This window comes from Epinephelus moara, chromosome 14 (genome assembly GCF_006386435.1).
Source record: "Epinephelus moara isolate mb chromosome 14, YSFRI_EMoa_1.0, whole genome shotgun sequence".
NCBI classification, from domain to species: Eukaryota; Metazoa; Chordata; class Actinopteri; order Perciformes; family Serranidae; genus Epinephelus; species Epinephelus moara.
This window is the reverse complement of record NC_065519.1, coordinates 3,262,858-3,282,111: the sequence shown is the minus strand read 5'-3', so window position 1 is coordinate 3,282,111 and position 19,254 is coordinate 3,262,858. Positions and strand designations below refer to the sequence as shown.

The window sequence follows — 19,254 nt, the reverse complement described above, 5'->3', positions numbered from 1 at the left end:
CAAACTTTTCCTCTTGTTTTCTTCTTTTCTCCCTCCATCTCTCTCTCTCTCATCCTTCCATCTCTTTTCCTTCCTCCCTCCGCTATCTATTTTCACATTATCTGTTCTTCCTCTCCTCTTTTCCTCCCTCCTCATCTCCCCCTTCAACATCCATTCTTATATCCTCAAGAATCACTCCAGTTCTCTGTATCAGTCCTCCTCCCTTTTCCCTCCATTCTTTCATTTTTTCTTCACTCTTTCCTCCTCTTTCTCTCCCTCTCTATCCCCCCATTCTTCACAAGCAAGCTAAACTCTTGTATCTCTATTTATCTTCAGATGTCATTTTCTTGAACCTCTTTATTCTCTACATTTTTACCTTCACTCTGAAATCCACTCATTACCTCTCTTTTCTCATTTTTTTATCCTCCCTCCATCCCTTCATCGTACGTCCAAAATAAAAACTCATTCTCTCCCCGTTAATATCCCTCTTCGTTTCTCTTTATCCCGCTTCGTTCTCACCTGTTCCTCGTGTTTATTTCTCTCTCCATCTTTCATTTTTCTGCTCTTCTTCTTTCACTCTGTTATTCCTCTTTTTCAGTCCCTCATCCCTCCATCCTTTACATTTTTAAAAAGTAAAAACTAAATTTCTATTTGCCTTGACTTCAATTTTTCTCCCATCTCTTTCCATCCCTTCATCTTTTAACAGGACACACACACACACACACACACACACACACAGCTATTAGAGTTATTATAGATATTATACTATCAGAACTACACGGCAGCTCTGGAGTCAGAGCCATCAATTATAAATGAAACTTTGCGTGTGTGTGTGTGTGTGTGTGTGTGTGTGTGTGTTCAGGTTCACCAGGGTGGCTCAATTAACTGTGACCTTCCTCCTGTCCACCCCTCCTCCGCCTCATCATCATCCTCACCCTGTCTCCTCCCTCCTCCATCTCCCAGAATGCCCCTCTTTGACCTCATGCAAATGGCCGACCTCCCGTCTCACAAACACGACAGAGAGGAGGAGAGAGAAAGAGAGAAAGAGATGGAGAGATGGAGAAGGGAAAAAAAGGGCCCAAGAACAGGGACAGAGGGATGAGGAGGGTGAAAGAGAGATAGAAGAAGAGGAGGAGTGAGGGTAGAAAAATAGAAGTTAAATAAACTCAAAATAAATTGAATATATATAATCTAAAAAATTTATTTTGTTCATTCAAAAAATTAAATAACTGAAATGATGAAAATAATTAAAATATAAAAAAAGGAAGATGAAAAATAAAATGTATGTTTTAAGTATAAAAAAAAAGAATATATTTTAAAAAGGCCAAAATGTATTTTATTTTTACAACTGAGAAATTCGGACAGGAGAAAGTGAGTATAGATAGAACAGAATAATAAAAATGAACTAAATTTAAGATTAAAATTACATAATTCAAAATTATAAAAAGTGGAATGCCTTCATAAAATAAAATGATTGTCATTATTAAAATAATTTGAATATAAAAAGCAAAATGAAAAAGAAAAAATATATTTATACATATTAAAAATAATAATTAAAAAAAATTAAGGCCAAACGTTATTATCAAAACTAACAAATAATTACTGGGAAAAAAAGATAAGTGAGTGTAGATAAAAATAAAAATGGAATAAACTTGAGATAAACAAAAAAAACATAATAACAAATTATAACAACTGGAATACATTTTAACAAATAAAACAATTATCATTATTAATATGATTAAAATATAAAACAAAGCAAAATGAAAAATAATTTGAAAAATTAAAGGGCAGATGGATATTAGTAGAATTGAGAAAAATAGACAAAAAGAGAAGAAAGAGAAGAAGACATTAAAACTTCCGTCTGTGTTTTGAAAAGAAAAAGACGCAATAAAATCTGACTGGAAATGATTTTTTCAGTTAAAGAACAAAACAATAATTATGTTCTTCTTCTCTTTGTTGTTCAGTTTCTGTCTGTTATGACTCATCAATAAATGTTTCTGCTGTGATCATAAACCAAGACTACAAGAGGAAAATGTAACACGTACGGACGACACACTGTCCGTCTTTCCTTCACCTTAACGTGCATCCTTTCACTCTCCAAAACAGAACCTAAAATATGTTCATCATGTCGTCAGTCGTCAGTTATCAACATCCTCCTCATGTTGGTGCATAAACTGATCGCTGCTGTATCAGGTTTCTGAAGCACAGAAGAAACGCTGCTCGTCGATATAAATGTTTGTTAAAGACGAAGAGTATGTTTCCTGCAGCTGAGTGTGTCGGATTCTCACTACATGAGAACATGAGTGTGTCGAGACGAGAGGAGTGTTGGAGCCAGAGGAGTGTTTTCAGCTGTGTGGACATCAGTGTGGACGCTGAGAGACCAGAGGAAGAAAGCAGCCGACAGTCTGACAGTCTGCTGGAGCTGCTTAATGCTAATTCATTCAATGTTCCCCTGCAGACCAGCAGCAGCCCACTGGGAATACTGGGAGGACTGACTCTGTGTGTGTGTGTGTGTGTGTATATATTATTGCCAGCTCTCTCTGAGGGAATGTGGATTGGAGTGAAAGAGAGCAGAGATCAGGCTCTGCCTCGCTTTCCAATGACCCTGTTTCTGTGTGTGTGTGTGTGTGTGTGTGTGTGTGTGTGTGTGTAGTGAGCACAATAACCCTCATGTGCATGTGCGAGCAGAATGACCTTGCGCACGTGTGTGTATATGTGTATGTGTGCGTGTGTGTGTGTGTGTGCCACTGGAGAGCCTCTTTAAATGACAAAGGCAGAAACAAATCGCTTCACACACCTCTGACACACACACACACACACACACACACACAGACACACACACACACCATTTGTCTGGAAGCAGGCCAACTCAATCCAGTGAACAATGGGAGAAAGAGAGGCTGTCTGGTGCACACATCAGTGTGAACGAGAGATTTAAAGGCTCATTCCACCTTTTTTTTTTTCCAGACCAGCACTCTAACAGAAATCAGCTGATGACTCCTAATTACACACAGAAACAAACGACTGCTTCAAATGTGTCTGAATGTGAATGATATTCATGTGCACGATTGAAAACTTTGACTCGTAGATTAAATAAACCTGCCATGTGTGTTACATTTACCCTCAATGAAAATACAGCCTGATGTAAATAAATCTTTAACAGCACCAGAAGATTTATTAAACATCAAAACTCTGTGACTCACTTGATGCTGTAACATTCACAACGTGTTTTCTTAGAGAGTTATGAATGTTATTATACAAAAGACGGTCTGACAATACAACTCAACTTCCAGAATAAATGTTGGCATTGTATGTCTTTTATGTGTTGTCTTTCAACATTGGATTGTGTTGTTATTCTGCTAAGTGGCTAACTAGCATCAAGACTCTTCTAGTTTCCCTTTTTGAATGACAATTAAGCCTAGTTCACATTACACGACTTTCACCGCGATTTTGACGTTGCAGAGGATCTTGAGAGCCACCTTGGGTCAGAGGTGAGTCAGCAGATAGTCTACGAGCAAGTCGCCCCCTCGTCTGCTACTGGGACTGGATATCTGGCATGCTAGAAAACTGGAGAAGGCGGACACGACTGACAAAGAGCATCAGCCAATGAAGAAGAATGAAGAAATGTGAGGAGGACAAGCTGCAGGGTTGCCAGGTCTGCTTATTAGCCGCGACTTTGGGCTTGTTTCTAAAGTGGAGTTGCTTATTTGGGCTTGCTCTCTAAACGTCAGCGTCAACAACAATAGCGGCGTCCACAGGATCACGGGGAGTGCGTTGTGTTTGGACCCAGGATAATAAAGAATATCCATGCCTTTACAATGTGTCGTCTCCAAGTTTGGTGACGTCACTGCGTTATCTGGGGCTCTGTCGGTGAGGGCTCGGTGGAGAAATCTTGTGGTGTGCACACACAAGTCGTGACGCAGTTGGCGAGACTCCCGCTGACAGAAACACACGTCACCAGGTATGAACACTCAAAAGATTACGATAGTCTCCGCAACGCAAAATCAGAGTGAAAATCGTGTCATGTGACCTCGCCTTACAGACGACTGCTGGGCTGGAGGGGTATGTACTCTCACGCAGTTGCAAAACATGGTGTGTTCATGTGCAACTTTTTGGCTGAGACACAGCGACAAAAGGGAGTACAGCATGGGGCTCTTGGCTGCTAGTTGTCCGACGTTGGAGTGGTGTGTCCGGAACTTTACAGAGATGACAAATGATTGTCATTGCCATGTTATGTGATTGTTATAAATAGAAAGAGCTGCAGTCTTGTGTGTTATATGTCACACTAGAGGCCGACACTGTTGTGTTACACATCATGCTGTCACCGCCTCTTTTGCTTGCTCTAAAATCACACAGTGAAGCAGCAATATTGTTTGTTTCTGTATTAAAAAAGCAAAGCCAGTATGATGAGGGGTCGTCGTTGCAGTCGTATCATTTCATTTCTTTGATTTTAGGACAATGCACATTAATCAACATTTCTGTAAATGTTAGCCAGCAGGATCGCTGTGAAAAAACAGCCGAGGAGTTTGTAAGTGACCGACAGTGTGCAGGAGTTTTGGTTCCCTCTGTCAGAAGCAAAGCTCTTATTGATTCTGTTCAAATCACAAACCATAAACCACGTCTGCAGCTTCAGTCTGCAGCCTCAGGACATAAAGAACTTCCCTCAGCTGAATGAGTTCTGACCAGCTCGTCAGCCTCTCCAACTATGTCAGACATATTTGACTCCGCCTTTAAGTTTGACAAATGAATGCAGCAGTAAAAGTCATCTTTTTCCAACTCTGCACTATTTCTAAAATCAAGCCATTTCTCTCCCTCAAAGACCTGCAGACAGTCACCCACACTCTCATGTCCTCCTGTTTGGACCACTGTAACTCTCTGTACACTGGTATTAGTCAGTCCTCTCTGTCCTGCCTCCACGTGGTTCAGAACGCCACCGCCAGGCTCCTCACACGCATACCTGTAGCTAGCATAACGTTGTTGGATCACATCACCTATTATAAAATAAATAAAAACTACTCCGGGAATACGTTCTGGATATCTCCAGTCACTGTTGCAGACACCCCAAGCACACCTTTTAATCACGTTAAAATAATATAACTCACTGATTTATGTAAATGTTTGGCGAACCCCAGTACGTTAGCAACTGTTGCTATGGAAAGGAGCACTCTGGTTGGTGGGTCAGCAGACCAGTCAGAAGGCCAACAAAGGGTGAATTACATATACAGTCAAAATAAAGACATAATCAGACGTCACCTGGTCTCTGCGTTGGATGTGAATGATGCGAAATACACGAATTAAGCGGCGTGAATTAGCACGATTAGCACAATTTTGCATTATACGCTTATTTGCTTGAGTTAAAAAATCTGAACTTCAGCGACAAATTCACGCTACGATAGCCAATCAGCATTGAGATCCTCCAGGGAAGTATGACGCTGAGGACGTACAGGTGGAAGTTCATTCATCTGTTCAGCGATTTCACGAGTGTATGACGTGAGTTAACACAAAATATTCTAGCATTCAAATTCTTGCAAGTAACACGACATCGAAATTAGCATCGCCTTTGGTGTGAACACGACATAAAGTTCATAACTGATTTTAAGGCTCTCCTGTTTGTTTACAAAGCCCTGAATGGTTCGGCCCCGTCCGACATCGCAGACTTTCTAACCCTTTATTCTACCCCGAGGTCCCTCAGGTCAGCTGACCTCCTGGCTGTCCCACGCTCCAGGGGTGATCATACCTTCGCTGTGACAGCCCCAAACTGTAGAACAGCATCCCCCTCACGATCAGATCTGCCCCCTCACCTGACACATTTAAGTCCAGACTCAAAACCTTCTTTTATTCATTAGTGTTCGAGTCCCCCTGACGTGGCTTCCTCTGACGTGTGTGTTGTGTCTCTGAATGTATGAGCCTGACCGTTTTGTTTCCTCTCGTGTCAACATGAGTTGTTTTTTAATGTGCTTCATAAATAAATCTGAGCTGAGTTTGAGAGTCATATTTCCAAGCTGTTGGATTTATTGCCAGTGTTAAATAAACACACTCTTGTGTTTGACAGCAGGTGATTATCCCCTTCTGATTAGCCTCAATGGATCTAAATATCTCAAACATGATCAACAATCATCTGTCGTCTGGACTTTAGAAACTGAACTGATGTCAGAAGTCTGAATTTCACCCCTCAGAACCAACGAGCCACCAACCAAACTTAAAAATCACAATTATTTTATTTTATTTCAATAATATCTTTTGTATATTTAATCTCCTTACATTATGATCTCACACAACTAATTTCAAGTAGATTAGAAGATTAAATTGCTTACTTTTGAATTCATTGTGCTGCATCCAGCAGGGAGGTTATGTTTTTGTTTTTGGTTTGTTTGTCTGTCAGCAGGATTATGGAAAAATTACTGGCCTCATTTTCATGAAACTTGGCAGAAGGGTGTAGCGCAGGCCAAGGAACAACCCAGTTAAATTTTGGAGCTAATCCGAATCACGGGGTGGATACATGAATTATTTTTCACTTTCATTAGTATTGCTAGATTGTGCATTTGGCCTTAGCGGAGGTCTGCGCTCTCTGAGTGACCCCGTGGTTTCGATTGTGTTTGTCCTAAATCAGTAATCCTTGAAAAATACAATCAGCCTCGAGAAAGCCAAACATTATCGTAGCATTTAAACTCCTCTTTATGTCATTACAAACCTGCTCAACTTCCAGAAACATTACTGAGGACACGACCTCAGGTAGTGTAGTGAGGTAGGTACTTAGGTAGTGAGGATCCTGTCAATGATGTCATATATTGTAAAGATAAATACGTCTCAGCTAAAAGAAAGGTTCAAACAGAATTTTAAAGCAGGTTCACATCCACGGGACAAGATTTTCCATTGACTTTTTGTGTGAAACAGGTAAAAAAAATAATGAAATTGGACTCAAAGTTTTCTTCTCACAAATAACGACTTGTTGTAAAGTCTTCCACATCTTTGTTCTCAGAGTAGACGCCATTTTAAAGCCAAATTCTTCATATTACCTGTGGGTCACGCATGCAGTGTGTATGTGTGTGGGTGTGTGGGTGTGTGTCTGTGTGTCTGTGTGCGTGCGTGCTCTCCCACGCCGCCGCTGCATATGCCGGCCTGGCATGAAGTGGAGCTGGCTGCCGACCATATTTGGGCGTAACGGGCGAGAATCCAGCAGACTAATTTGGGTCTGGCCGGGACGACACAGTTATTATTTTCCTCTGGACCATCAGGCAGAGGACACACAGCCATCTGCTGCACACACACACACACACACACACACACACACACGTCTCAATTAGATCACTAAGAGGGCAGCTGCAAGCGTTGCCTGGTCTCATAAACAGACACACACACAAAAACATTTATATGTACATGAGCACACACACACGCACGCACGCACAGAGCACTGTGTTGTTGGATCAACAGGGTGTTACAGAGAGACAGATTCTCCTGCTGTCTGCCTCTACAGAGAACGACAGGAGAGAGACAGGAAGGATGTTTTCATCCACCTGTTTCATGTGCATTTTAAATGAGCACATGAACACAAACAAAACAAAAAGCTGACGTACGATATCAAAATAAGAAGTCTGTAACCCTGTCGACCTTCTCAGTGCAGGGTGTGACGAAACACTCTGTGATTCTACGACACCTTTACCAACAGTCACGTACATTCCTCGGCCGCTGACTATTGAACACATCGTACTTTATATTGTGAACTTTTGCCTGTGGTCAGTATTTTACACAGAACTGTAGCAGCTCTCCCACTTAAAAAATTATATATGCTGTCTATACTTTTTTATACAGGGTTCCCACATATTTTCATAGACAAAATTTCAAAACTTTTCCATGACTTTTCAAGGACCCATTATCTTTTTCTGTCTTGCCCCACTTGCCCGACATTCTTCAGACACATCAGATTCAAACTCTATTCAACCATAATTTCGGTTAGCTGGCGTACATAAAGAGAGAAGAAACATGGGGAGAGAAATAAAGACACATACATGATGATAAACAAAACGTCACACATCAAGACATGCTCGTGCTACGTTATGTCAGATAAATTTGCCGATAGGTTACATTACATGGGATCTTATCAATGGAAGATTACTGTAACAATTTTATTACCCACAACAAAAATCCACCACTTTCCCAAAACTTTCAAAGATTTTTACAAATTCCATGATTTGTAAACTTGTGATTGTGGAATTTTTACCATGGTGGATGGGTCCCAAAACCATGGACTTTCCCACAGGGACGTGTGTTCGGAAACATGTTGAACAGTTGTTCCCAATATATTCAGCATCATACTTGTTACGTCATACGTGTTACGCCCACTTTGGACCGCGACCCACCAGTTGGGAACCAGTTGGTGTAGAATCATCAGATGATCAGGCTGTCCTCATGCCCGGTTTGTACTTTTTCCTATGAAAAGTAATACACCAAAATGTGGACGTATCCCACAGGCCAGTAATTCATGTATACCCCATGTATGTGGGAACTTTGGAATCATGTGACCAGTGCACTGATGGCAGTGAAGAAGGAAGCAGTCCATTATGGAGGCAGGATGGGGATGGATCACAAAACACAGGACTTTTCCTAGAAGACCAGCATTCAGAAACATGTGAACTTTGAGTCATTTAAGATACATCCTCACCATGTTTCTTTTTCTAATCCTCCACGACTTCACTACGTTAAAGGGAAATTTCAGTTTATTTCAACCTGTCTCCTATCGTCCTAAATTTTAAATGCTGTGCCCCAGTGCCCACAGAAGAGGAATGCCTCTGTTGCAAGGAATGGGACCGGTTGCAGCCTTATTTTCAAGGTCTGGATGTGACCGAGGACGAGACACCTCCACCTGGAGTAGTATCCAGCTGGGCTTTATCTAGAGCTCGCGAGATTTTGGCTGCGTTTTGGAAAGCAGAGCTAAATGGTAAACAAACATGGCAGCACACCGGTAAGGTAAGACAACACGTTTACATGTTGTTTTCTACATGTTCTCTGACATTTATCCTAACGATATGAGGTGGTCTTTGTGGAAAAAAAGCTTGTTTAGTGGAATAACTTTGCACTTGAAGGTTGCCCGTTCACTTACGTTTTAACAGGTCTGACGCTACTATGCGCCCCGGCTGTATCTAGGCTAACGGCTAACATGCTAACTATTATTTTTATGTCACTAGTCACTTGAAACAAATTTAGGACGATAGGAGACAGGTTGAAATAAACTGAAATTTCCCTTTAAGTACGTAACTTTACATTAAAAACCTAACATAATTCATGGGGCGCTAATTTCTAAGATATCATACAAACTGTTCTGTGAGGATACGTTCACAAAGTAAACAAATTCACTCATGAAGATATGGTGAAGTCAGTGGTGAGAAACAGCAATGAACTCCCATGATGCACCAGAGTTACTGCAGCTTTTTTCACAACCTTCTTCAGTACATTTGACATCAGCTGATACAAACTGTAGAGTCTTTCAAAACCTCAAAAACGTTACATTTAAGGGCTCTGAGGGGCGAATGAGGAGAACTTGTTCGGACTCGTGTTCCAGGCAACAACAATAAATGCTCACCTTCACACAGGTACAACATCGTACGTCCCAACACATTCTCACTCCGACATATTGGCGTTTTGGTCATGGACTGTCCACGCCTAGATACGTGACGTGCAAGGTAGCCTGGGTGCATTGGTTGTTGACGTTCTGGGACACCTTATCAGATTCTCTTCTTTCAAGATACACTTCTGTTTTCACAGGAAATTTAACATTAACATACAGTCTCTTTCAAAATAAAAGCACTATGCCAGTACAACACTGCTAATTGGCATTCTTTTTCCTTCAGCAACAAACACAAGTGGTTACGTTTAGGAAAAAAACAACAGGGGTTGGCTTTAGAATCTTACAGGACAAGAACATCGCTCTCTTGGGTGAAAGCGTTTGTTGGACCCATCTACAACCCTCCTGCCGCCTCATGCAGACTTTTGCAGCCTAAACTTTCATCTTTGTCCTGCTGTGCGTCCCCCTGAAGCTGCCAGGCACCGTGAAACTACAATGGCAACTGGCTGCGTATCATGCCAACGTTAAAAGACGCTTTTTTTGTTGGTTTCTAATGCTGCAAATCACTGCCCAAGCATCTGATTTGTACGACTTTGGAGTGAGACCATACTCTATGTCCATAATTCATCTCAGGTAAGTTTCCATTCATCAGTTTCAGTTTCAACACGTGACAAACTCTTCATGCTGCTGCACTTAACACGGTCAAAGAAACTGTTTACCTCCCCCTTCACACACCTGCTGCTATTAACTGTGTTTTCCTGCTCTAGTGCACCACCCTGTGTACAAACAACATAACTGCACCTGTTTACATGTAGTCAACATGAGTTAAACATGAAACAAAACACATATAAAGAATGTTACACAACACAAACTGATTCACATTGTAAAGCAAACTGTTTGGGCATCGACTGGACAGAGGAGAAGTTTAATTGTTGGTTTTTAATGTCCTGAAGTCTCTCGATGTTTTTGTATTTAAACTGAGAAAGTTGCCAATAAAGAGCTGATTAAACACTCAGAGACAGAGCGCCATAACAAACTGCAGCTCGTCAACTTTTTACTGCAACGAATTAGAATTCAAAAACGGAGAGAAAGTTTAAAAAAAAGAAGAGTGCATGTTGGAGTTGTGGGGGGGGGGCTTTACTCAGCGGCCGTGTTTAATTACAGCTCCGCTCTTTGTTAATGACTCTATTAACGGCCTGTTTGATTGGCCGGCCACGTCCGCCGTCTCCCCGACGAGACGGCAAAGAAACGAGTTAAACCGGCAAATCCTCTTTACACATAAATCTGCCTGAAGATTGTTTCAGCGCCGGCCACCGAGCGAGAAAATTCATAACCTCGTCAATTTGTCAAAAGGCTTAAAAAAAAAAATCCCCCCACCCCCCTTCACCCCCCCTCACCTCCCCACCACCCAGCCATTTTTCCTGCTGCACGCAACGATCTAATTAAAGTTGAAAAATAATTAGCGATATATTTTCCTTCCTTAAAAAAAAGAGCAGTGTGGAGAGGGAAGGGCAGTGATTAAAGCAGAAGAGGAGGAAGGAAGAGCAATTAAGAGGATGGAGGTTGACGAACTCTGTGTACACATGTAGGATTACAGGGTGAGACTCGTACAAGGCAAAGACAAGCCCTCTCTCTCCCTCTCTCTCTGTCTTTCACTTTTTTTTTTTTAATCGGCGTGCCACTTCTTCAGCAGCTGATAAAAGCCGAGAGAACAAGATAACCAGCTCAGCGGAGCTGGCGGAAAAGCTTAGGGGACCCAATTTGACAATTAATCAATTATTTGATAGAAATCATCAATCAATCTTGGTGGGGGAATTAATCCAGGAGGAGGGGGGGTGGGGGGAGGGGTGGAGAGAGATAGAGAGACAGTGACAGAGAGAGAGAGAGAGGGGGAGAGTGATGTGCCTTCCTCTTTAATTTGGTAAACTGATTGGCCTTTTTTCCTCGCTCCCATATCTGAGAGCTTCCGATATCTAATTCACAGAGACAAGGAGTTCACATTAAACTAATGGAGGGAGAGACACAGAGACACAGAGAGACACAGAGAAGGAAAGAGACCTAATGCATGTCGGTAAATATGAGTTCCTCTCCAGAAAACAAAGTTCAGCTCAGCTCACAGACTGCACAGTGGATATGTGCAGTCTGAACATCACACAGAGTTCTGTCGGCTACATGTGTTACTAAAACGATCATGATGTAAAGTAGCAGTAACCTCCATACAAACTCATTTCGCAAACGCATTTCCTATGCCAAACAAAAAAATGTATAAGGGGTGCCTGGTGGCTTAGTGGACAGAGCAGGCATCCCATCCATAAGGGCAATGTCCTTGCCCCTGCAGCCGTGGGTTCAATTCCAGCCTGTGGCCCTTCACTGCATGTCATTTTAAACAGATTAAATCCAACATTTAACCCAAAACACTAGTCAGACAATAGGATGTGATCCCCCACAGTGATTCACACAAAATTACAATCTCTGTGTGGCGGTATCTGACGAGGGAGGGTGGGTGGACAACCTTCTATCTATTTGTTGGCTGCATGTCTTTGTGTCGGTCTGTGTTCCTGCTCTAAATTTGGAGGCTTTTTACAAGTCCATGGTACCCTGGAAATCCAGAGTTCTCGCGAGAGCACAATTTGAATTTGCTCAGCGAGTCACTCTGGCAATCAGTAATGATGCTCATTACCCATGCCGTTGGAGCCGAGCTGCACCAATCACATCGGTGTATCTGATATAGGCGGGCCAGAGGCGAGCTCAACAGATGACGACAGCGCTGCGACGACGAAGTCCGGAATCAGTCAGTAAACATTGCAAGATGGCTACGGATGAACACCAGTTGTTTGAAACGGCTTTGGCCGCTACAATGAACGAGTTAGACTTGGCTTTTTCTCTAAAAGAGGAACAGAAGACGGTGCTCGAGTCTTTCCTTTGCAAGAAGGATGGTTTTGCTGTTTTGCTGACCGGATACGGCAAGAGTCTAATCTACCAGTTAGCTCCGCTGGTAGCTAAGCTCTGGATACGTCACCCCGTGTATTGTTCTGATTGGTCGTAGTGTTATCCAATTGCGTGCAGTGATATTTTCAAATGCATGCTTGGTGCCGCCCCTCAAGTTGGGCCATTTACATTACTCATAGCCAGACCCTAAATCTTTCTAGATTTGGCTCTGGATTTCCAGGCAAAGTCCAAGGTGGAACTCTTTTTTCCCGTTCAGGAGTTTTGAGTTGTGGGGCCCCAAAATGACGTCACACACTTCATTTATGCACTGAATGTTAAGTTATGGAGGTAACAGTAAAGTTACTGTGGTTAGGAGGAAAAAAACACAGTGAGTCACCTGGGGAAAGTCTTGTGTTGGGAGACTTTCAGACCATCTACCACCCCAACCTGCCTCCTCAATGGACCGCCTTCTTCTTTACTTCCATCAGCGCACCGGTCATGTGATCCCAGTATTCCCACACACATGGGTTTTACATGAACTACTGGCTCATGGTGCATTACTTTTCATAGGAAAACGCACAACCAGTTCATGAGGACAGCCTGATCATCTGCTTTTTGTTTTATGGCAGATTATAACCTTTGGTTCTGAGTTTGCATCTTGCCACCACCTTCTTTCTATCGGGTATTGTTGGGTTAATGATGCTTGGAGTTCATCAAACTAAAAGTCCTCTGATACTTTCATGTTTTTATACGGCGGGGGTAAATGCAAAAGAGTTGTCAAAGTCATACGCTGACCAACAGCCAGTTTACACACACTCATGAATGCCACTGCAAATGTCCACAGTTAAGTACCTGACAGGTACCTCTCAAAATGCCACCTGAATGAAGCCCCATGGTGATGATTGGCTCGTTCATCTGTGTTACTACCAGCCTCTTCCCCTTTCACCTCCTTTTAGAAAACACCAGCAGCAAAAGCAGCCGCCATACTTGACAAAAGCACAAACAAGTATTGCAAGGCCTGAAGAGATGAGAGGTCAACGTATGCATCCGTGTTTGCAGGCAGCACATGAGCAAGTCTGCAGAGGAGATGGTGTCTGACTGATTCAGCTGATTTACAAAGAAAGCTCTGAATATTATATGACCCTTTAACAATGACGACATCATGTGTGCAACCAGTTGACAGCTACGTTTCAGATGTCCAGAAACAATACCAAACTGCAAGTGTCAAAAATTAAAATCATAAAGACACACTGTTCTTCAACATGACACTAAAAAAATCCTGAAAACTCGACTCTGTCTGAGCAGCAGGACGAAAGTAAATGTGTTTCATGGTATTTTACAGCACATCACTTCTTTACCTTCCTCTGTTCATTAACACATATTAGCAGTTTGCACACAAGCCGACACAAGCTATGAGGTAAACAGGGAGATGTGACGATTTAAATCCCTTTTAATTCAGCAACACACACACACACACACACACACACACAGAGCTTGTCAATACCGACTTATTAGCGCCTCCAAGGTCGATGTGTCGACCTTCAGGATGGACGCCTGTCTCTATTAACAGGAACTGGTGGAGAGTGAACCAATTGAGACGCAGAACTCGTTACCAAGCTGACAAAGTACAATGAAGTGTCCCCGGCACACACACACACACACACACACACACACAGCAATAAAATATGCGTCGTCGCTCGCTGCACAAATCAACAACCGTCCGACGAGCTGATGAGATTTGAAATGAGCCTTAATTTGTTGGGAATTGTCTTTGGTAATGAGGGCTGGAGAGAGAGACAGAGGAGACAGACGGAGAGAGAGACAGACAATCAGAGGAAGAGACAAACAGAGGGAGACGGAGAGGAAGACAGACAGACCCGAGGCTCTGCAACAACCAAGTGAGTGAGATGCCAAAATATTGTGTCTGAACTGTGAGAAGCTTCATTTGTGTTTCTGTGCAGACAAACAGTGACATCACAGACAGACAGACACACAGGTGTTTGACTTACCTGCGACAGTCCCAGGTAGATGGAGACGGTCTCAGAGATGTAGAGGAAGCGTCCCTCCTTGTTTAGTGCAAATACAAACCCGTCCAGAGACTGAGGACAGACAAAAACAGAGGACAGAGAGGGGAGTTTAAGTCACTTCATATATTTAACAGTGAAGACAGTTTCCTGTTGTAAAACTCACATGTCCAAGGTCACTAAGGATGACCTTTACCTGACCTTCATTAGAAAATCCTCTCACTAAGAGCTCCACATTTACCAGTTGCAACATTAAAGTGACAAACACATTATCAATTCATTTATTTTCTGTCACCGCTTATCCTGTTATCCTGTATAATCCAACAATATCATATTTATTCTTTTGACACGAGACTTTCTGCATAATGAGTACTTTTACTTTTTGTACTTTGAGTCTATTTTGATGCTAATACTTTAAATAATAAATAAGAGACTTTATTTGTATCGCACTTTTTAAAACACCGTTACAAAGTGCTTAATGGGACAGATAAAATAGTATACACTATTAAGACAAAAACATCAGTAACATACATAAAAAAATAACCATTGAACGCAGGCTAGAAAGAAAAAGATCATCTTCCAACACTGCTATTAAGCCTTAAGCCCCGTTTCCACCGAGCACCCCAGTTCAGTTCACTTTGGTACACATTGTTTATCTGTTCCCACAGTGAAAAGTTGTGGATGGTACCAACAGAAGTGTTCCATGCTGTCCCCATGTTTGGTCCCCCCTCTGTTGGGGTACCTAGCACACAGATCTGGTTCTAAAAGGTGGAGCTGTGAACACTGCAGTCTGATTGGTCAGTAGAGGACGGACACTAACTTCATTCACTGGGCCGACTGCCGGCAACTTTTAAGGTGGAACGTTAACTTGTAATGTTACTCAATGCATGAGTTGATGACGTGAATCCATCAGCACACCNTGTGGACGATAAACCAGGTGCAGACTTCCATCTGTGTCACCGCTGATGAGGAAATACAGCGAGTGCTGGACGGAGCAGTGAGTGACAACAACCCCGCCCACATTTAAGAGGACTGTCTGTGGTGGAAACACAGCAGTACTGCACAAAGGGTCTGTGTCTTGTACCATCAGATATATGGAAAGGTAAGTCTGTCTGCACACACTCACACACACACACACACACACACACACACACACATACATCTAGGTGTGTCTAATGGTGTATTTATGTGAAGATCACGGCGGAACACTCGACTTCAGCAGCGAAGCACACACACACACACACACACACATACAGAAATGACAGACGTACGCACACACACACACACACACACACACACACACACACAGACCAGAGTGTGTCTAATGCTGTGGTTATGTGAAGATCATGGCAGAACACTCGACTCCTTGAGCACAATACACTGATTCAAACACACACACTCACATACAAAGGCATTAATACTCCCGAGGTCAGCCAGGTTAATTACATGTGGTTCCCTACTGTTGCTGCTGATACACCAGGTCTGTGTGCATGAGTGTGTGTGTGTGTGTGTGTGTGTGTGTGTGTGTGTTGTGTCAACGCTGAATATACATGTATGACTGTATCTCTGTTATTAATATTACTTGTTTGCATGCATGTGTGAGAGAGAGCGAGACAGGGAATAGAGAGACAGAGACATAAAATGGCAACTGAAAAGGCCAATTAAATATCTCTGAACATAACATGAATGTAATACATATATAGCTATATAATAATATATTATTATTGGGGGTGTTACAATACACGTATTTGAATTGAACCATTCGGTGCAAGGCTTTCAGACCAAATCCCAGACCAAAAATAGAAGCTCCTCTGATAATGTGCAGGTCTAGTGTTTGGAGCCACTTTGGTTTCACTGTGAATTATTAGGACGATGGCGAGAGAGAGTGGTGGATAAAAAACAACGATATGTGACATCTGCTACACGACAGTAAGTTACATCAGTGGAAAAACTGCAAACATGTCAATGAATCTACGCTGACATCACCCCAGTGTCAATCTGTGGAACCAGACAAAAGCAAGGAGAACACATTCACTACAAGCTAACGTTGTCCTAGCAGCATTCAGGCCACTCCTAACTGATTCAAACTGATTTTTTTATTATAAGATTATTTTTTGGGCTCATTTTAGGGCCTTTATCAAAGTGCAGCTGGAGAGAGGCAATAAAGTGCGGAAAGAAAGGAAGAATGACACACAACAAAGGGCCAAAGGTTAGAAGCGAACTATGGCTGCTACTTGGGGCACACTCAACCAGGTGAGCTTGTGGTCCGACACATTCTCTAACCTCGTCACATATCAGCATTTGGTCATGGACTTTCCACGTCCACATATGACGTCCAAGGTACCCTGGGTGTGTTGGTTGTTGACGTTCTGGGACGCCGTGTCAACTTCAGCCTGTTACATGCATTGTCTGTTTTCAAAATACACTTCTGTTTTCACAGGTGATTCCTCTACTAGTGACAGTAGCTATGTTTCCATCCAAAAGTGATTTGAATCATTGGGAAAGGCGCATCAAAAGAAATACGAATCCTGTGTGTTTCCATTAAATGTACGGACTTTGGTGAAAACTACAAACTCACGCGAGTTTTCCGCAGAATCGGAAACAAAACAAGTCTCGCATTCTTCTTCTTCTACGTTTTCTGGCGGTTGGCGCGCTACGTCAGACTTAATTCAACATAACTGTTTCCATCCCCCTAGTTTTGCCAATCAACACTTTTTCGAATCAACCAAAACCCGGCTAAAGCGAGCGTATTTTAGTTTGCGCGAAAAAGGGGATTTTAATTCAAATTTAGCATTTCCATCATAATTTTCTGATGCGATACTTCTAGATGCGCATCTAAACAGGCTGATGGAAACATGGCTAGTGACTGCAAAGAACTTACACTGGTACTCTTTGGTAACTGCGGATAGCTACTGATAGCTCCTGGGGAAAACAAAAGTGCTATCTTCTTCCTGTTTTGATTGGCCAGTGTTTGATGCACTTCCTTTCATCTGTAAATAGAGCCTTGATTTTCCCAGGGGAGATCGTACCAAATGACAGACAGGACTGCAAAGTGAAAGTGCGCCTTGTGGGGAACCAATCTAAATACCGGTTTATTCTATAACCATTATATTATGCAATCAACATTTACTATAAAAAGTTAAAGCAAAAAAAAACGTGTCTTTTTCCACTTTAATTGAGTCGTCTTTGGATGAAATGGAGAATGTCTCATGTCTCATACTCAGAAAGTTCTGTTTGGTTTTGACCTTTAACCTCTGAGGTCGTTAATGATATATCTGTGTTTATACATATATATGTGTGTGTGTTTCTGTGTGTGTGTGTGTGTGCGCTGCTGCTCCTCTGCCTGTGTCCGTTTAGTCTGCCCTCTCAGCTGATGAGATGCTAATGAGATGTTAATCGTCAATGAGCCTCATCAATGTCCATCCATGCTGGGTTCCTCATTAACACACACCCTGACTCATACCGTCTGCGTGTGTGACTATGTGTGTGTGTGTATGTGTGTGTGTGTGTTAGCTGGGTGTTTGTGTTTGTTACATGCACACAGGCTTGTATCTGTGTGTTGTTAAGTTCAGGTCCAGATTGCTGCTCTCCATGTTGTCGCCCTTCACATGAAATGTCTTTGTCCTCCAACAAGTCTATTATCCTCAGATGACATTTAAGACCATTTAAAGCTAATACTGATGCTAACTAGCTTAGCACGGGATGTTCTGTGATATTATGGGGATTTTGGATAAAAATCTAGTGGATAAAAAAGTTATCTAAAATAAATAATTTGGTTGGGAAACATGAAATGTCCAGTTGTATGTGTCTTAAAGGGTTAACAGGTGTCCCAACATTCTTTTCTTTTCTTTTTTTGTCATAAGCGCCACGGTGGTGTTTGCACATACTTATGGAGTTGGAGTTATGTCCATGTAACTGCTGTTATTGTGTGTTTTATAACTGAACAGTAGACTACTGGGATGCAACTGGCGTCTTTATGTTCCTTCATTTAATGTGATAGAGAGCGACAGTCATGGTGAGCAGAAGGTTTACGTCTTTATTGGATGTGTATGAGTGAAAATCAGACGTTGGACGAATGGACAACCCAAAAACACAATGCCTCCAGACATGCTGTGTCACTACATGATGGAATCTTCTCTTAACCTGTCTTTAAAACCGTCTGTTTTCCTGAATATTGTTCTGTGTCTTCCACGACGGAGGCTGCTGAGGTTTCTTGGAATATTATGACACAACCACTAAGCCCCTGCAGGTCATGGATTACCTGTTGCCCCTTTAAAAGTACCACAACACAACAGCGGAGATGTGACTGAGATGTGGAGATAATCACAACCTGTGTTTTTCTTTTTACAGTTTTATCATCTCGTCTGATTGAGGTCCAGGTTTAGCAACAAGCAGCTCCAGGTGAAGGGAAGCAAATCTGTGCGTTTCAGAGGGATTAAAAACGGATTAATTAGAATTGGAAAGCGAGTTGAAAGGTGGAAGTGTGTGCGTGTGTGTGTTTGTGTGCGTGTGTGTGTGTAAATTATGCTGATATGACGCTGATGTAAACACTCTCACACACACACACACACTCAGTCATAGATGTGCTGTAAACAAACATAACCTTGCTGACTGCTTCGTTAAATCCCAGGTTGCCTCCCGGAGGTTAAACAGGCCTCAGATTATTAGAGCAGCAGCTCCAACCGCAGCTCACAGCCGACATTGTTTTCTGCCGCCTGTTTGTCTTTTCTGCCTCTTTCGGTTTACACCAGGAATTATGTACGA

At 42.3% G+C, this 19,254-nt stretch overlaps 1 protein-coding gene across 1 annotated transcript in view; it reads right to left on the bottom strand.

Moving 5' to 3' along the window:
• LOC126401106 (neuronal PAS domain-containing protein 3) overlaps positions 1-19,254 on the bottom strand; it is a 453,646-nt gene that overhangs the window by 128,125 nt on the left and 306,267 nt on the right. The window contains exon 5 of the mRNA XM_050062200.1: positions 14,476-14,565. Coding sequence (XP_049918157.1) covers positions 14,476-14,565 — 90 coding nt within the window. The remainder of the gene's footprint in view (positions 1-14,475; positions 14,566-19,254) is intronic.